This window comes from Prunus mume, linkage group LG2 (assembly GCF_029339155.1).
Source record: "Prunus mume cultivar Tortuosa linkage group LG2, ASM2933915v1, whole genome shotgun sequence".
NCBI classification, from domain to species: Eukaryota; Viridiplantae; Streptophyta; class Magnoliopsida; order Rosales; family Rosaceae; genus Prunus; species Prunus mume.
Genome location: NC_142699.1, coordinates 34,364,187 through 34,382,211, shown reverse-complemented (window position 1 = coordinate 34,382,211; position 18,025 = coordinate 34,364,187). Strand labels below are relative to the sequence as shown.

The window sequence follows — 18,025 nt, the reverse complement described above, 5'->3', positions numbered from 1 at the left end:
AATTACTTATTTTTATTCTCTCTATACCTTATTTCCATCTTCAACATTTAAGTAAATGTCTTTGTCCTTTTACTTTTATTTATTTTTATATTACTCCATTTACTTAAGTTTACAATGTAAATAAGGAAGTACCCCCTATTTGGATTCAAATAAAAATACTAGAAAATCAAATTCCCACCAAATCAAAATATGAAAAATCAGTTTTAGTGCAAAATACGATTTAGGCTAAAAATGATGGCTCATTAAGTCAATATATACTTCATATTAAAATCCCATAAAATCAAGTTTTCTTATTTGATGTGTAAGGAATAAAAGCCGCCAAAAATTTTCTTGAGAAAATGATTATTTCGAAAAACCATTTTTCATACTTAGTCAATATTGCACCTCCGCTAAAAATCTTGAGAAAATGATTTTACATACGTAGGAACCCAAAAATGTTATCCGAAAATGTTATCCAAATTAATTGTTTAAGTAAACAAAGTTGTGAAAAAAACAAAAAAAATGAATAGTATTTGCCATGGTAAACCTAAACTGATAGAAACATATTTTGCTAAGGGAGGGTAGGGCAGCCACTATTCATGTGAATAATAATCTGTCTAGGGCTTTGCCTTGGCAAGCTAATGAAAGTGCTTTCTAAGGGTAAATGGGTGGAGTTGCTCTAAGGGGATAGAAATAACACTAATCAACTTGAAAGAATGAGGATTAGGAAATTAGAGACTATTTTAACGCGCGTGCCTAGAAAGAATAAGTGCCCAAGTGCCATTAATACGACCCCGCTTAATTTGTCTATAAATCCCTCACGGCCAAATAAGCCCCCTGTTTGATTATTTGCTGCAAGCAAAGCAAACAAGAGAAAACAAAGCTCGCCTTGCACAGAAAGCTAGTAATACCGCCGGGCCGACCACCCAAGACGAAGAGAGAGGAGGAAGACGAAGATGGTGAAGGTGCGCATGAACACGGCCGATGTGGCCGCCGAGGTCAAGTGCTTGCGGAGGCTCATCGGCATGCGCTGTGCCAATGTCTACGATCTCTCTCCAAAGGTCCTTTCTCTTCTTCACTCTTAAGCCCCTCGAGCAAATCAATCATATCCTGTCATGAAATGAAATTTACATTCTTAATATGTTGGTTTTTTGAATGTGGTTTGGAATTGGATTTGCAGACCTATATGTTGAAGCTTATGAACAGTAGCGGTGTCACCGAGTCCGGCGAGAGCGAGAAGGTATTTTTGTTGATGGAGAGTGGCGTCAGATTGCACACTACTGCATATGTTCGGTATGCTTATGATTCATTGGGTTCTTTTACAATTTACAGATAATGCAAAAAAAGAATGTGGAATTTTGAAATTCATATTGGTTTCTGAGCAGGGACAAAAGCAATACTCCCTCTGGGTTTACACTGAAATTGAGGAAGCATATACGCACAAGAAGGCTTGAGGATGTGCGGCAGCTTGGATATGATAGGGTATGAGTTATAACATCCCTTCCAATTGGGTTCTTCTTTCATTGTTGGATTTAACTTTCTGCATATTTTGGGTTTTTCCTCTGATTTTTGTGTGGCCTCCTTCTCAGATTGTTCTCTTTCAATTTGGGCTGGGTGCTAACGCCTACTACGTCATATTGGAGCTATATGCCCAAGGAAATGTTATTCTTGCAGATTCTGATTTTATGGTCATGACTCTTCTTCGCTCGCATAGGTTAGTGTTTAACATCCATTTCCTATGCCATTTTAGTAATAAATCATAAGAGACACTCAAAAACTTGAATATTGATTAGAAACATGTTTGCTATCTTCTGATTGTGCTCACTTGTGTTCAGTAAGAGAAACACAAAAACTTCTGATTCTTTTTCTTAAGTCGAAATATTAATTAGGTGGTCAATTTTCGTTTAAATAGGGATGATGATAAAGGGGTTGCGATCATGTCACGCCATCGTTATCCAATTGAAATTTGTCGAGTTTTTGAGCGAACTACTGCTGCAAAGTTGCAGGAAGCCCTTACGTTTTCTAAGGAACCTGATAACAATGAATCTGTTAAGGATCAAGAAGGTGCAAATAATGTGTCTGATGCACCGAAAGAGAAAAAAGGTAGTCGTAAAGGTGGGAAGCCTGCCGAGTCAAGTAAAAATACTGGTGATGCTAAAGCCAAACAGGTCACCTTGAAGAATGTTCTTGGGGAGGCATTAGGCTATGGACCTGCTCTTTCTGAGCATATTATATTAGATGCTGGCCTCATTCCAAATACAAAACTTTGTAATGAGAACAAGTTAGATGATGATACAATTCAGCTTTTGGTTGAAGCTGTTGCAAAGTTTGAGGACTGGCTGCATGATGTTATATCAGGTGATAAAGTTCCTGAAGGGTACATTTTGATGCAGAACAAAAATTCAGGGAAGAGTAATCTCCCATGTGAACCAGGAAGTTCTGGCCAGGTTACCGATTTCTCTGTGATAATTTTACCTTTACATGCTTTAGAGTAGAGTGTAATTTCCCCTTTTTCCCTTGGTTGAAGGAGATCTGCTTGGTCAGGTTTCCATTGTGTGGTATCTTAAATGATTTCTGGACTTATTTTTGTAGATATATGATGAATTCTGCCCCATATTATTGAACCAATTCAAATCAAGGGAGTATGTGGAGTTTGAAACGTTTGATGCTTCTTTGGATGAATTTTATAGCAAAATTGAGAGCCAAAGGTCAGAACAACAGCAAAAGGCGAAAGAGAGCTCTGCCACCCAGAAGCTCAACAAAATACGCGTGGATCAGGTTTTGCACTGTTTCTTCTGCTGTGCTATTTGAAAATCAAAGGCAGATTTGTGTGTGTGTGTGTGTGTGTGTGTGTGTGTGTGTGTGTGTGTGTGTGTGTGTGTGTGTGTGTTTGTATGTGTTATGACTTGAGTTTAACTGAAATTCGACATAGCCCCATCCCTCTTTGTGGTGAGAGAGAGGGGAGGGCTGGATGGTGGGGTAGGGTGTTTGAGAATATCAAATGTTAACACATTTTTGGTTTACATTCTGTGTACTATGTATGTGTGGCATCTTTCATCTCAGTTATTTCAATCCTATGATATAGGAAACTCGTGTTCATATGCTAAGGAAAGAAGTTGATCATTGCGTTAATATGGCGGAATTGATAGAATATAATCTAGATGATGTGGATGCTGCTATAATAGCTGTTCGTGTAGCTCTAGCAAAGGGCACGAGTTGGGAGGATATTGCTAGAACGGTGAAGGAGGAGAAGAAATCTGGAAACCCTGTTGCTGCCATCATTGACAAGCTTCAGCTTGAGAGGAATTGCATGACATTACTGCTGAGCAACAATCTTGATGAAATGGATGATGATGAGAAGACTCTCCCTGCAGACAAGGTGTGTCTGAAGCTTCAATTTTTTCTTTATCTTCTCTAGAAATGAGTATCTTATCCATTACCTTTCTTCTCTCCTATAGGTGGAAGTTGATTTAGCACTTTCAGCACATGCCAATGCTCGGCGGTGGTATGAACTAAAGAAAAAACAGGAGAACAAACAGGAGAAGACTGTAACAGCACATGAAAAAGCATTTAAAGCTGCTGAGAGAAAGACTCGTCTCCAGCTGTCACAGGTAGCTTCATCTTCTTGGTTTAGCAAGCCCATATTTTTGTCTATTTAGGTAATATGAGTTTTCAAGACAGCAGTGTCATAAATGGTAGGACAGTCTAATACAGCATCAGAGCATAAATACTGTGCGTGTGTGTGTGTGTGTGATGAGTGCCATATGTCAACATCAAAACAACCAGAATATGAAGAATATGTATTCCTAGAGGAACGGCAATTAGCTGTAAATATTTGTCACCATTGCCTAATATATTCTTAGAAGATAAATTGTTTTCCAGTTCTTAATTACATTTGTTTCAAATAATATGCAGGAAAAAGCTGTTGCTACCATTTCACATATGCGCAAGGTTCACTGGTTTGAAAAATTTAACTGGTTTATCAGCAGTGAGAACTATTTGGTTATCAGTGGACGTGATGCTCAACAAAATGAGATGATAGTCAAGCGTTATATGTCAAAAGGAGATCTGTAAGTCAATTTAGACATTGAAATAATGTTTTTTATTTATTTATAAAAAATTCTCATCTACATAAACTACCACTGAAGCACTATAATTATAGGTTCAAATTGTGCACCTAGTGGTTTACGACTGTTCTGATCTATGACCATGGGGTAAAAAAATTTGTTCCTGTAGCTTATATGCATCTTTTAGTTATGTTTATTTTACAAGTTTTTATGTCCTTCGGTTGGGCCACTGGAACAATCTCCGTGCTTAGTCTCATAATCTTCTCTATGGCTGACTCTTCTCAAGAAGTTCCTGTGTGTTGCAATATTGATAATTCTTGTTTCCTGTTTTTATTTTTTTGGTCTGAATTATTGTTTCTTCTTCCAGTGACTTTGGTCTTTCTTCTTTTCATGTTCTCTCCATTTTTCCTTTTTATGATTTCTCTTGTTCATGCTACTCCAAGTGAAGAGAAACGAAATCCTGTTCATAAATGCAGATGATTAATTTCTTGTCATGTTGATGCGAGATGGGAATTCTTAGTTGGTCAATGTCACGTTTTCAAGAATCTGGTTGCATGAAATTTTAGTTTACACACTTCTCTGCTCATCTTGTTTATTATAGCCACACTTAGCATCTTCTTTCAGATGTTGATTTTGTTATGTAACAGGTATGTCCATGCAGAGTTGCATGGGGCTTCTAGTACGGTGATAAAGAACCACAGGCCTGAACAACCAGTGCCTCCACTTACTTTAAACCAAGCTGGATGCTTCACAGTAAGTCTGACCTTCCTGTAATGCTTTTGTTTTCATATTAGTTTACTGTGTTATTGTGAGTGTTTCATATCATCTGGATGTGTAATATTGAACTGTTTTACTGATGCTTCGTATAGGTTTGCCACAGCCAGGCATGGGATTCAAAGATTGTCACTAGTGCTTGGTGGGTTCATCCTCACCAGGTCAGTAAAACTGCTCCTACAGGGGAGTATCTGACAGTTGGGAGTTTCATGATTCGTGGGAAGAAGAACTTTCTTCCCCCACACCCTCTAATTATGGGCTTTGGGTTGTTGTTCCGGTTGGATGAGAGCTCCTTGGGTTCACATCTGAATGAGAGGAGGGTAAGAGGTGAGGAGGAAGGGACGAATGATGTTGATGAAAGTGGGCCTCTAAAAGAGGTATCTGATTCTGAGTCGGAGAAGGAAGTTGCAGAGGAAAAACTTGCAGAAGAATCAAAAATCACTCCTGATTCAGCTATACCAATCCAACAACCAGTTCAGAAAGACCTATCTGAGGCTATGTCCTCTCAGCATGGATTAACTACAACCATTGATAAAGCGCAAGACTCACATGAAATTCCCAAGAAAGACAGGACCTTAAATGATTCTGATCAGAAAAATGTAGTTAATGTCGCTGTAAACGGTGTTGCATCTGTCACCCCACAACTTGAGGATCTCATTGATAGAGCTCTTGGGCTTGGATCGGCAGCTATGTCCGTTAAGACTTATAGTGTTGAACCCTCTCCAGTTGATTTGGTAGTGGAACATAATGTTGAAGAGAATAAGGCTGCAGTAAGAGAGAAACCTCATATCTCAAAAGCTGAAAGAAGAAAGCTCAAGAAAGGCCAGACCAGTAGTGTTTCTGAAGAACATGCTAAGCAGCGAAACGAAAAATTGAAACATGATGTTTCTGCAAGTCCGCCTGAAAAGGAAGTTCATGATAAGAAGCCAGGTGGTGGAAAAGTTGGTCGTGGACAGAAGGGTAAACTCAAGAAGATGAAAGAGAAGTACGCTGATCAGGACGAGGAAGAAAGAAGGATCCGTATGGCTTTACTAGCTGTGAGTACAGTAACTTGCACCATCCTTATATTGATCGTCATAACCATTTGATTCTTTCTAGCCTATAAATTTGTCTGTTATCAGCTCCCAATTTGAGTCTTCATGCCTTTAAAGTTGATTATCTATGAGAGTTTCCTGCCTTTTCTGTTGGCATATTTTCTCTCACCACTCATGCATTTGTAACTTTGTAGGCGCATAAGTTGTTTAGAATTCTTATTCTGATATGTCCATATGAATGAACAACTATAAAAGTATAATTTCCATATTGAATGTGGGAAAATCAAATACATCCTTTGGAATTATACCCTCAATTCTCCGAAGTTACCTCATATTTTTGTTCAAAAGACCTGATCATCGATCTAAATGACAATGTTTTTGAATTTTCAGTCTGCTGGAAGAGTACAGAAGAATGGAGAGCCACAAAATGAAAATTCAGCTCCAGCTGAAGATAAGAAACTTGGTATGTCATCTTCAATCTTCAACGGTTTACTGGTTATTTTTTATTAGTACCATGTTTAATGGAAGTCTATTAGTTTTTTGTAATAACATCAATTCTCTTAAATCTAGCAGGTCCTGAGGATGCTCCAAAAATATGTTATAAATGTAAAAAGCCAGGTCATCTGTCCCGGGATTGTCAAGAACATCAAGATGATTCATTACATAGTCATGCAAATGTTGGAGTTGAAGATGATCCTCTGGGTTTGGATAAATCTGCTTCTGAACTAGACAAGGTGACAATTGAGGAGGATGATATTCATGAGATAGGCGAAGAAGAAAAAGAGAAATTAAATGATGTGGATTACTTGACTGGCAATCCACTGCTCAGTGATATTCTGTTATATGCGGTTCCTGTCTGTGGTCCTTATAGCTCAGTCCAATCTTACAAATATCGTGTGAAGATAACTCCTGGCTCTCTGAAGAGAGGGAAAGGTAAATGACTATCCCACTTGGTACTTGGTTTTTTGTATTTATGCTTTCCATGACAGTAGGCAGATGTGCCTGCGTTGCTAGGAAATTTCTTTTTCCCTTTACTCTGGCAATGGAAGTAATAAACTAGTTTTTGCGTTCGTAGAGAGTGGACTAATACAATAATACTATTTGTATCACATTCATTGACAACTTTGCTGACCTCCTCTCTAATAGAGGTGGGCCCCACTAAGATATGTTGGACCCACCTGTATTAGAGAGGTGGTCAACAATGTGGTACAAATAGTAACACTCGTGGGATTATGGAATTTAAGTTTCAAGAGCTTTCTTTTATCGCATAGATTGATCATTGACCTCTTATCTTTCTAATCTTTTGTAGCTGCAAAAACTGCCATGAATTTGTTTAGTCACATGACGGAAGCAACAGTTAGAGAGAAAGAGTTGATGAAAGCATGCACTGATCCTGAGCTGGTTGCTGCAATTATTGGCAATGTGAAGATAACATCTGCAGGCCTCACTCAATTGAAGCAGAAGCAAAAGAAAGTCAAGAAGAGCAACAGCAAAGCTGGAAGCTAGACAGCATAGTGCTGCGTCAAGTTTTGTAAAGACTGACCACACTAGTTTTCTCTGTTTTGGGGCTGTCTCCAGTATGTTACTTAGGATAATCTTTACTGTAAAAAAGCAGCTATCGACATAATCCTGCTAGGCAACTTGAATGTAAGAGCGTTTTTACGTGTCAGAGAAAAAGATTGATATCAATTATCAAGGGTGTTTCCATAGAAATAGAGCCTCTCCTTAGATCATATTTATGAATATGGTGTCAGACCAAATGAAAGAAAAATTGAATTTAGTTAATTGAGATTGATCCATAGTTAATGTAAATCGCATTTCATTTGTTCAATATCATTTACTGGTAAATACCTAGAAAAGAACAAAGCCTGTTTAGTTGATAAACATCCTAAAAATCATACAAATTTTGTAGCTTGGCTCGGCCGTACAAGTACAGAAATATGATTTTTGAGCCACACTTGCAATCATTTTGAAAGCTATATATATTCAAAATGAATAACAAATATAAACAGTTTGGTTAAAGCAATGCAATTGTGAATTAGCATTACAGGCAGACTGGGGTATGTGCTTTTACAACAATTTTTACAAGAAAATTTAAGCAGGAAAATCCTCAAAATGCTGAAGAACTTTTGTCTCACTCGGTCACTTCAGCCGGGGGAACGTCGCTCAAATCTAAACCCTCTACTGGCAAGTCTGAAGTAAGCGGACCCAAGATCCCATCAGAGCTGAGGGTTAATCCACTCTGCAAATTAAGGACAGACGCATGGTTAAGTTAACAAAACTGAGAACTTTCAAGGTAACACACTTTTTGACGCAATCGAAATGAACCGTAAAATTTTCCCATTGGATGGCTATTTTCATCTGCCCGAAAAGCTGATTTAAGTTCATCCAATTTTGGTATCCTAATCTAGCCTCCTTTTTTCCATTTTATATTCAGATCAAGTCATAGAACCTATTATAAGGAAACAACGCAGCAAGTACCTCAGGCTGGAAACGGAGCATGTCTGCACGAGCCATAGCTTCTGCTTGAGCAATTCTCTGCCTGAATGTCTGCGCCATCTCCTCCGCCTATTGGAACAAATCACAAACATATATACAGTCATTTATCTGGTTTCAGGAAAGCTAACTAGTGTACAATTATGTTAAATATTAGGAGAAGAGGGAAACACATGATAAAACTTTAGCTATTCTTGTCCCGTCAGACTACAAGATTATAAGACCATGTTCACTACGAGAAATTACTATCTATTGGGGAAAAAACACAAGAAGAAGACGAGACCGACCTTCACTACTAGAATTAACTATCCAGTAAGTGCAATTTGTAAAGATCTTTGGAGTTTATTATCCAGAAAATACCTTCTCAAAGACAAGCTTTGGATTGCGAATCATATCTCCAGGAGTAGGTTCTAACTTCTTGGTAGAAAGACTTACACGGCCTCTCTCACGGTCATGGCTCAATATCATGACCTACACAAAGAGTAGCAGTTTAGAAATGCTTAACAGAGTGGCAACAAATTCTCAGCCAATAACTTGCCTAGGATATAGTATCTATACCTTGAGAGTGTCACCAGGTTGGAGAACTGTTGCAATATCAGAGACTCGGTCATGACTGATCTGACTAACATGAAGTAGGCCGTTGATTCCACCAATGTCAATAAAGGCACCATATGGCTTCAGGCTTTGAACAGTTCCCAGGACAACTGATCCAATTCCAAGCTGTGCTTGGTTGTCTGCCATGGCCTTACGGTTGCTGAGGACAAGCCTGGACTGTTCTTCATCAACCTCCACAAACTTCAGAGGAATCTCTTTATCAAGAAGCTCCTCTGCCGTTGATTTCTAAGATATACAAAAGTAAATGTGACAATCTCAGATACTGAAACATTAAGGGCTAAATGTGATCAAAATTTGGAACTATGCTAGTGACAGCTGAATGCAGGATTGAAAACAATTTCGGGAGAAAGAAGCGAAAATTGTAATGGAGAATCACTGCCTGTTCATTTTGGCTATTATTACTTATAAGTTACAACTGTATTATTTTACCGCACAAGAAAATGCAATCAGAAAGATAGTGTAAATATCAAGCTAAGAAGACGCTTGGAAACTTAGAAGCCAGGTTAAAGAACTAACTGTTGATATCTGTGAGAAAGGAACAAAACCTCTAAGGCCTTCCACCACAGCCACCACTCCACCTTTGTTCGCACCAACAACCTGCATAAATATATTTTAACAGAGCTTTCTAAGAATATATAGAATAAATAGTTAAACACATGAATTTGTCTGCAAAGAAGAAGAAGAAATTTGTGTGGAAGACTACAATTTTTTTCTTTTTGATGCTTCAAATATACAAGAACTCCAGGGAAGGAACCAAGACAAGCAGATACCCACCTTACCCTTGACAACAACATCCTCAGCTTGGAGCTGTCTACATCTTTCCCATGCAAGGTCATACTGGATAGACTTTAAACTCAAAATCAAGCTATCGTCAGCTTCATTTTCACCAATAATCACAAACTCCTCTCTCACTCCAGGAACTATGCCTACTTCTTCTACACTCTTTATTTTGTGAATGCATGCCTCTTGTACAGGCAAGTACGCCGAAGACTTTGCAGTAATGTCGACTAATGCTCCATAGTTATCTATATTGAAAACTGTACCCTTTACCTGATAAAGACAAAGAAATTCAGATGCACGAAGTTAACAAATTAATCTTCCATGGAATCACAAAGACTATGCAGTAACGGTTACTCACTCAAGCTCACGTTGCCAAGGTATAGGCTAAGTGAAAAAAAAATCTCAAATCCATATAATAAATAAACTTACATAACCACCAACAGACCCAGTGTCAAATTTGACATACAGACATGTAATTTCTTCATTTGAGCTCATACCCATTAACCCATTTTCACTTTAAATTCAAAGGAAAATGAAAAAGAAACAAAATTTACAAGACAGACCTTAGTTCCAATCTCAGAATTGAAGTCATACTTCTCCAGAGCGGAGTAAAAAGAGTCGAGATTGAAAGAGACGCCTTCCATGGGGGCAGTACGACACCGTTCGTGGGCATCTTCGAAGAGTTCTTTGAGCTTGAGGCGCTCTTTGGTCTGTGCGTTGGAAATGGCCACAGCTGAGACTATGGGAAGCAAACCCGGCATTTTGTTTTGCTTTGGAAAGACTGATGGCTTTGAGAGCCGCGAGGTTGAGAGTGGCGGGCATCTCAAGCCTGTGAATTGTTGAGCCAAAGACGCCATGTCTCTGCTTCTCTATCGCTCACAGTGCTTTTGAGGAAATTGAACGCTTTTGGTCTCGCTTAGATAAGGCAGTGATTTGGAGAGAGAGTACTTGCATGGATAATGTGATTATGTTGAATTTCATGGGTTTGAAATTAGGCCCATTGAAGTTTATCAAGATCCTTTTTTGGGCTTAAATGGGTCTATGGGCCCATCTGGCCCATCATCCCAATTGAAGACTTTTTATTGAGATGTTATTTAGAAATTGGTCCACAAGGGAAGATTGGACCATGTTCCCATATTGTTGATCGAGTCCCTTCGAAATCAAGGTCTCGTTCACAAAAGTGAAAAAAATTACAAATGAATTAATAATAAGTTGGTTTTGTGCACCCATACTAAGAGAGTGGAATGTTCCGCCATTATTTATTTTGCTATAACATGCTTTTAACAAGCTCATTTGAGATGCTCTTAATATTGTTTATGCTTATCACCTATCATCTCGCACGAAATTACCACCAATCCTGTATTTAATCTTAACCTTCATTTGTGTACTCTCATTGTCCTCTTTTGTTGCCCAATCCGTAACTTCTTTCAACCCTTTCTTGTTATCTTCCCTCGGTTTCAGAAACTACTAAATCTAGCTCTTGTTTTCTGGTAACTAATAAACCGTTTCATTAAAAAAAAAAAAAAAAACTAAAAAAGAGAAAACAAACATTAAATACCATAATACTGACAGTGACTTGCAAGCAGCACCAGTGGTCTAGTGGTAGAATAGTACCCTGCCACGGTACAGACCCGGGTTCGATTCCCGGCTGGTGCATTTGTAACTTTTTATCATTTTTTACAATTTATTTAAATCATTTTTCAGCCACTTATCAAAACATAATAATACGCCAACATTAAAGAAAGCACCAGTGGTCTAGTGGTAGAATAGTACCCTGCCACGGTACAGACCCGGGTTCAATTCCCGGCTGGTGCAAATTTATGTTTTTTTTCATGTTTTCGTAAAATTATTACTTAAATTTTCGCTTTTTTAGTTTGTTTTTGTAGCCAAAGTTAAAAATAGAGACGGGGAAAACTCACACACATGTTTATCATGGGAGATTATACCCAGGATCACTTGAGAGCACCTGTGCGAATTCTACTAACACCCTACAGCTTTCGCTTTAGTTAATGTTCTTTTTTCTTTCCTTTTGGTAAGTGTTTTATAATAAGGAAAAATCGAGACTAAGTAATCTCGAAAGATCACACCCCATAGTTTTCTTACCACTTTGATTGCATCTCCAATAATATGTCACCTAATTTACTGGAAGTAATGTCAAAAAGAAAAAGGTAAATTTGTTTAAACCATATCTTCTGATTAATTGGAAAGTTCTTCCCACAAAAATTTGTATACATTTTATCAACGTTCCAAGCAATGCAAGTAAATCCTTTTTTACTACACTTAAAAAAAGCACAGAAATTTTGGAATTTATATATTATCCTCAACCAACCCAAAGAAAACACACTTTTATGATTCTCCACGTATGAGATATATAGTTTTCAGCTGCAATGACCTCATTCGTTTAAAGGCTAAAGCAACTACATCATGTTATTGCTTTCTCTTCTCCTTCTACTTTGTACAGCTTCCAAATCTCAGAAAAAATAAATAAATAAAGCATGCAGAATTATTCAGGCAGATTCCCATGATTTTGTGTCACCATGTACACTTGTTCGCAGGATACAAGTATAGAGTCTATACATGTCCAGGAACCAAACCAAACGAATAAATAACGAATGTGACGTTTTTTCTTCTTTTAATTTATAGAAAAAAGAAAACGATATATTTTATTGCACAAGTGTTTTGCGTGAATCCTGAGCCTCTACATTGTGCCAACTCCAATCAATTAATAAGATCACAACCAACTATAGCATTATTATTTATTATTTAAAATTATCTGTTTAAGTCAGTTAGCTACTAAACTAAACCCTTTATTAAATGTTATCGTTTGCTCATGACTTTACCTTAATTTGGTCCAACCAATATGTTAAAAAAAGTGTGTGCTGATTTCAATACGTGTTTGGTTCAAATCAAAACGACGTGCTCCACAACAACTAGTAATGTAATGAGCTGTAGTAAACGACAATAGCAAGGGATCTTCATCTTTTGTGCATAGTATATACCATCTTTGCAATGGCAAACTGATCGATCTCTCCACTATGGGTGTTTCAACCGTGTGGAACATTTTGTTCGTCAAAAACAAAAACAAAAGGATATTATTCTGAGTATATCTTAGCCTTTTGCTTTGATCTTCTTTTGCTTGTTTGTGTACAAGTTAAATTTGATTCTTTACCAAAGCAATATGTCTTCCCCTAAGTTTGATGGAGGAGCTTTTGGTGGAAGAGAAGTAGAATGTTATTGAGAGTTCGTTTAAGAGTGATTCTGAATAGACCAATCGCTTAAAATCGCTTAAAGTAATTATATTGAGAAGCATGTGGGATGTGCTTTTACTCATAAGTGATTCTGGCCCTCCCAAAATCAATTTCAAACGAACTCTTAATACTTTAAATTTACAATTGAAGTATACAAAATATACTTTGAGAATTTCTTTTGCTTTTGTCCCATATTAAGTTGTAAATTGGTTTGTGCTTGAACTATCCCTATTATGGCTCAAAGTGAAAAGTATTATTTAAAAATATACAAATTTATAAATAAACCCAATCCCAAACATGTATTTATAAAAAAACCCAAACACTATTTAAACATAGAAACACACTCAAAATCAACTCCAAAGTCAACAGTTGTATATTTTTTGGGTGTGTTTATAAATGAGTTTTGAGTGTATATAATGATGGGTTTTTGGTGTGTTTATAAAGTGTTTTGGGTATTGGGTTTTTTTATAATTTCAGCTCCCATTTTGGGTGTTTTAGTGAAACTCCCTAAAAAATATTGACTCTTTTTTAAAAATTGTTTGAAAACTGACTCTTTTTGCATGGAAAAAAACAAAAAGTGATTTTCACACTCCTCTTTAATCCGTTTTGCCTTGATTTCATTGTGTTTAGTCTTTGATTCTCATTTTGTGTGTTCAATTACTTTAACACAAAAATTTGATGGAAAAGTGTAAATAGATAAAATGAGAATGTGAAATTCGTCACAAAAAAATAAATATAAATAAATAAATAAAAAATCCTCCATCTCCGGGGAACTCAACCTATCTTGACTAAAAAAGATTGATTTTTGGATAGTATATTTTTCATTTAGACCATTAATTTTAAGCATAAAACCCAATTTATTTTTGTCTTACTGGTTTTTAATTAAAAATAAGTTGATTAAAGATAAATCTCATACGGGGTGTAGTCAAAAGTTAGAACCGCAATATGTTTGCTATCTAGAAGAATCTTACTCAATTAAGGTAAAACATTATTGTTGGTACCTAAATGGAAAAAGAAAAAACATTAAACCGATTGAATATGAGAACTTGTATCTTTTTTAAGCTTCAACTAAGAATTGAAATTGATTTCTGATCTTTACTTATGGAATTAATTCCCGAAATGATCAGAAAATCTCTAAAACCTAGTCACTCAGGATCCTAAAGTTGATCGAGGATAGAAAAATAATGATTTCCTAATGAGTATTAACTTCTCCTCAAAGAAAAAAAATTGTAAAATAGGAGGGAATTTTTTTTATTTTATTTTTTCTGGTGAAACGTTAGGGAAATTAAATTACGTCATAAACACAGTACATATACAAAAGCCTCAACGGCTAGAACCAACGCCATAGCTTCAAATTAAAGAAAATTATGACATATGGTAAGCATCCTTAAATAAGAATTTCTGCTGTTTATTAAGGAAAATATTATTTAGTATCAAACCCTAACTTTCAGCACATATATATGATCAAATATTAGAAAAAATCAAATAATTATTAAATATGAGTGAGTGATGTGCTGAAACAGGAAAAGTTGAGAGCCTCATGCAAACAGTCCAATCTCTTTATTTTGTTGCCACGTACATGCTGATAAATAAAAAAGGTTACACAGAATCATGTACACTTGACTCAAGCTTTTTCCAGACTTGGCATTTTCCCATATCAAATGCCACCGCATCAAACATTCATGCCTCTATATAAACTCATCTCTACTTCTTCAATTTCCTCAATAAATCTTCAGCATCGAATTTTCTTTATCTTCTGCTTTCCAAAACCCTCCTCTCAAATAATTTTCTGCTTTGTTCTGTGTTTTTTTCTTTCTTTCTTTTTTATCCACAGATATGTCGCCTGCAGAGACAAAAGGACCACTGAGGGCCTATGTGACCTTCTTGGCTGGAAATGGAGACTATTGGAAAGGTGTGGTTGGCCTGGCCAAGGGCCTTAGGAAGACCAAATCTGCATACCCGCTTGTGGTGGCCGTCCTGCCTGATGTTCCTGAGGAGCACCTCCAGATTCTTGAATCTCAAGGATGCATTGTGCGCCAGATTGAGCCTGTCTACCCTCCTGAAAACCAAACCCAATTTGCCATGGCTTATTATGTCATCAACTACTCAAAGCTTCGTATTTGGGAGGTACCAAACTAATAAACCTTGTGTGTTATTGTTTTGTTTAGTGTTAAATATTATATCTTATGTCGGTCTGCCGATTTAAAATTTCGCATAGTTCATTATTCAAACTTACAGTCATTAACATAACTTATCGCACTATTACGCATGTTGATTTAGTTTAATAACATTTGGTCTGCACTTCAGAACATAACATACCGGACCACCCACTTAAACCATGCATATTAACAAAATTAAATTTCGCATAATTTATTGTTCAAAACCAACCGACACTTTTTTTGGGTCCCACCTAGACACTTTGTCAACATAACTTATCACACCATTACGCATGATCATTTGGTGTAGTAACATCCGATTTATATTTATGACATAACATATCGGATCACCGATTTAAACCATACATATGAACAAATTTTTGCATGATTATTGAAACGGATCAACACTTTTTCAAAATAACTTGTCAAATTATTATGCATGATCATTTGGTTTAGTAACACCCGGTTTGCACTTTGTATTTTGGGTTCAAATCTCATGTACATCGATAGCACTGTTATTAAATAAATAAAACATGTTACTCTATTTGGCAAGAGAAGAATTTCCCTTAATTGATTGATTTACCAGTCATGAGTGCATTTCAATCATGCAAGTTAACTGTGTACCATATATGTAAATGAATGAATTCGAGTATGTGTATACATTTGTAGTTTGTGGAGTACGAGAAGATGATATACTTGGATGGAGACATACAAGTGTTTCATAATATCGATCACCTTTTCGACATGCCCGAGGGTTATTTTTATGCTGTGATGGATTGCTTTTGTGAGAAGACATGGAGTAAGACTCCTCAGTATAAGATTGGATACTGCCAGCAGTGCCCTGAGAAGGTTCAATGGCCAGCCGACTTGGGCTCACCACCACCACCTTACTTCAATGCTGGCATGTTTGTCTATGAGCCTCGTCTTCCGACTTACTATGATCTCTTAGAGACCGTCAAAGTCACCCCTCCTTCCTCATTTGCCGAGCAGGTAATTATAATCCAATACGATCCTCTGCTTGTATTTTCTTTGTTGATTTCATCCTTAAAACTCACCTAGGGATTTTTGAAAATTAATTTTGATGATGTGCAGGACTTTTTGAACATGTTCTTCAAGGATGTATACAAGCCTATCCCACCTGCATACAATCTTGTATTGGCTCTCTTGTGGCGCCACCCTGAAAATGTGGACATTGACCAAGTGAAGGTTGTTCATTACTGTGCTGCGGTATGTGATAATCAAAACACATCTCATCTATATATATACAAAAAATGTTCTCTAAGTAGACTGTCTGGCGATATATAAATATTTATCTGACAAGAGAACGTTGCACATACTATAATATGTTGGTGCAGGGATCAAAGCCATGGAGGTACACAGGAGAGGAAGAGTATATGGAGAGAGAAGACATAAAGATGCTGGTGAAGAAGTGGTGGGATATTTATGAGGACCCGTCACTGGATTACATTAAGAATAATGATGATGATGATGAAATTGCGGTGAAGGCAGACGAGCATGTAAAGGTTGGACCACCCTTTATTGATGTAATATCGGAGACTGATGCTGTTGACCAAAGGAGTGCACCATCTGCCGCTTGATTTGGTTAATTACTACTTAATTAGTCTCCCACCCATATTATGTATGAACTAAATATATAATGGATATAAAGTGCATGGGATTATGGATAAAAAGCTACCAATTTGTATAGTGTAGGAAACTACACTTTGATAGTGTGTAAGTCGTGGGTTGTGTTCGATCAGTTTGCAATAAAACAGTACTATATTGCACTATTTAGAGTTTTATTCTATTTATTTACCTTCTTTCTGTTATGTACTTTTTGGGTTGGGGTTTGAGGCATGTTTTTCTACATTATCAAGGTAATCTCCACTAAAAAAAACAGTGGCAACAATCAAGTCATCAGAAAAGGCATTTAGTCACCCCAGCATTAGTCATCAAATATCACCAAATAATGGTGACTGTTGCCACTTTTTTTTTGTAGTGGATCTCACCTTGAACGTTTACCCATGTACTCGAAGTCCTAGGTTTGATTCTCTTTTACATGTTGCTTGTATATTAAAAAAAAAAAAACAATATGTGAGCCTTTTTAATTTGATGTAAGTATTTAAGAAAAGAGATTTTCCAAATCAATATAAAAAAATTTATGTTGGAAGAACCATAAATTATGATCTTTGTGCTTTGAAAGTACTAGTTACAATTATTCTATCATTTGAAGTCCATTTTGAAAAATTAATGATAATTTCTTTCTTCTTTTCCTTTTTCATACAAGTTCAAGTAATTTAACTATTAGCAGACACAAATTTAGCTAAGTGGGCTAAAGAGGGTGTGATCTCCACTCTGCATTCGAATTCGAATCCCCCTCACTATAATTTAGATTAAATTAAAGTAAAATATCGGTTGTATGAAAAAGTAATTTAACTATTAAACATTTGAATAAAGTCCTTAAATTTGAAATATTCGTATCGAAATCATGCATTATAATTAATTTTTTATAATAATCGTACTTCGTTGAAATTATTCTATTAAAAATTTGAGATAATTGTTGGTACTCATTGGTTGTGTTAAGAGTAATTTAGTGGGTGCACTTAAAGTTAAATAATAGTAGGAATAGGTTCTCTCTTATTTGTCTTTCACTATTGAAGGAATGGTTTCAATAGAAACAAAATAAATATATAATTTAATAAATAATATAAGTTAAACAAATGTTTGTAACTTAAGAGCTTTTATTTATGTATTTATTCTTTTAGCATTGCTTTCCTCTTCTTTTTATGGACGGAGGCATTCATATTTCATGAAAATCATAATTTGACATATACGACAATATCTAAAAAATAATTTATAAAAACCACAGGAAGAGA

The 18,025-nt window shown here is 36.3% G+C and overlaps 3 protein-coding genes and 2 non-coding genes across 6 annotated transcripts; 4 read left to right on the top strand and 1 right to left on the bottom strand.

Moving 5' to 3' along the window:
• The first annotated feature begins 775 nt into the window (after positions 1-775).
• EMB1441 (zinc knuckle (CCHC-type) family protein) lies at positions 776-7,685 on the top strand. Of its 2 annotated transcripts, none has more exons than XM_008225208.2 (14): positions 776-1,040; positions 1,160-1,272; positions 1,365-1,461; positions 1,569-1,693; positions 1,892-2,426; positions 2,572-2,757; positions 3,065-3,358; positions 3,438-3,590; positions 3,895-4,049; positions 4,694-4,799; positions 4,916-5,857; positions 6,245-6,317; positions 6,428-6,787; positions 7,164-7,685. In XM_008225208.2, the coding sequence occupies exons 1-14, from the start codon at positions 936-938 to the stop codon at positions 7,358-7,360; spliced, it is 3,441 nt and encodes a 1,146-aa protein (XP_008223430.2). In that variant the 5' UTR covers positions 776-935; the 3' UTR covers positions 7,361-7,685. The 2 variants fall into 2 exon arrangements, with proteins under 2 accessions (XP_008223430.2, XP_088900609.1); XM_089044483.1 differs by having other exon boundaries at positions 6,425-6,787.
• Positions 7,686-7,821: 136 nt separating this feature from the next.
• Positions 7,822-10,694, bottom strand: RPS1 (ribosomal protein S1). Its single transcript, XM_008225210.2, has 7 exons — positions 10,309-10,694; positions 9,740-10,015; positions 9,482-9,562; positions 8,909-9,190; positions 8,711-8,821; positions 8,336-8,422; positions 7,822-8,096 (listed from the first exon to the last, which is right to left on the bottom strand). The coding sequence occupies exons 1-7, from the start codon at positions 10,600-10,602 to the stop codon at positions 7,989-7,991; spliced, it is 1,239 nt and encodes a 412-aa protein (XP_008223432.1). The 5' UTR covers positions 10,603-10,694; the 3' UTR covers positions 7,822-7,988.
• Positions 10,695-11,330: 636 nt separating this feature from the next.
• TRNAG-GCC (transfer RNA glycine (anticodon GCC)) lies at positions 11,331-11,401 on the top strand. The gene has a single exon. It is a non-coding gene; the product is annotated as a tRNA-Gly (tRNA).
• Positions 11,402-11,489: 88 nt separating this feature from the next.
• TRNAG-GCC (transfer RNA glycine (anticodon GCC)) lies at positions 11,490-11,560 on the top strand. Its single transcript has one exon. It is a non-coding gene; the product is annotated as a tRNA-Gly (tRNA).
• A 3,171-nt stretch (positions 11,561-14,731) lies between these two features.
• LOC103323231 (galactinol synthase 2) lies at positions 14,732-16,939 on the top strand. Its single transcript, XM_008225211.3, has 4 exons — positions 14,732-15,120; positions 15,819-16,139; positions 16,242-16,376; positions 16,505-16,939. Exons 1-4 carry the CDS (start codon positions 14,830-14,832, stop codon positions 16,745-16,747), a joined length of 990 nt encoding a protein of 329 aa, XP_008223433.2. The 5' UTR covers positions 14,732-14,829; the 3' UTR covers positions 16,748-16,939.
• Positions 16,940-18,025: the final 1,086 nt, after the last annotated feature.

Bases quoted from the DNA above. Each gene is read 5' to 3' on its own strand.
- RPS1 (XM_008225210.2), bottom strand. From the start codon at position 10,602: ATGGCGTCTTTGGCTCAACAATTCACAGGCTTGAGATGCCCGCCACTC. The intron at 10,016-10,308 runs GTCTGTCTTGTA...TGTCTTTATCAG, and splicing joins ATTCTGAGATTGGAACTAAG to GTAAAGGGTACAGTTTTCAA. The intron at 9,563-9,739 runs GTGGGTATCTGC...ATATTTATGCAG, and splicing joins ATGTTGTTGTCAAGGGTAAG to GTTGTTGGTGCGAACAAAGG.
- EMB1441 (XM_089044483.1), top strand. From the start codon at position 936: ATGGTGAAGGTGCGCATGAACACGGCCGATGTGGCCGCCGAGGTCAAG. The intron at 1,694-1,891 runs GTTAGTGTTTAA...TCGTTTAAATAG, and splicing joins ACTCTTCTTCGCTCGCATAG to GGATGATGATAAAGGGGTTG. The intron at 6,788-7,163 runs GTAAATGACTAT...AATCTTTTGTAG, and splicing joins CTCTCTGAAGAGAGGGAAAG to CTGCAAAAACTGCCATGAAT.
- LOC103323231 (XM_008225211.3), top strand. From the start codon at position 14,830: ATGTCGCCTGCAGAGACAAAAGGACCACTGAGGGCCTATGTGACCTTC. The intron at 15,121-15,818 runs GTACCAAACTAA...ATACATTTGTAG, and splicing joins CAAAGCTTCGTATTTGGGAG to TTTGTGGAGTACGAGAAGAT. The intron at 16,377-16,504 runs GTATGTGATAAT...ATGTTGGTGCAG, and splicing joins TTGTTCATTACTGTGCTGCG to GGATCAAAGCCATGGAGGTA.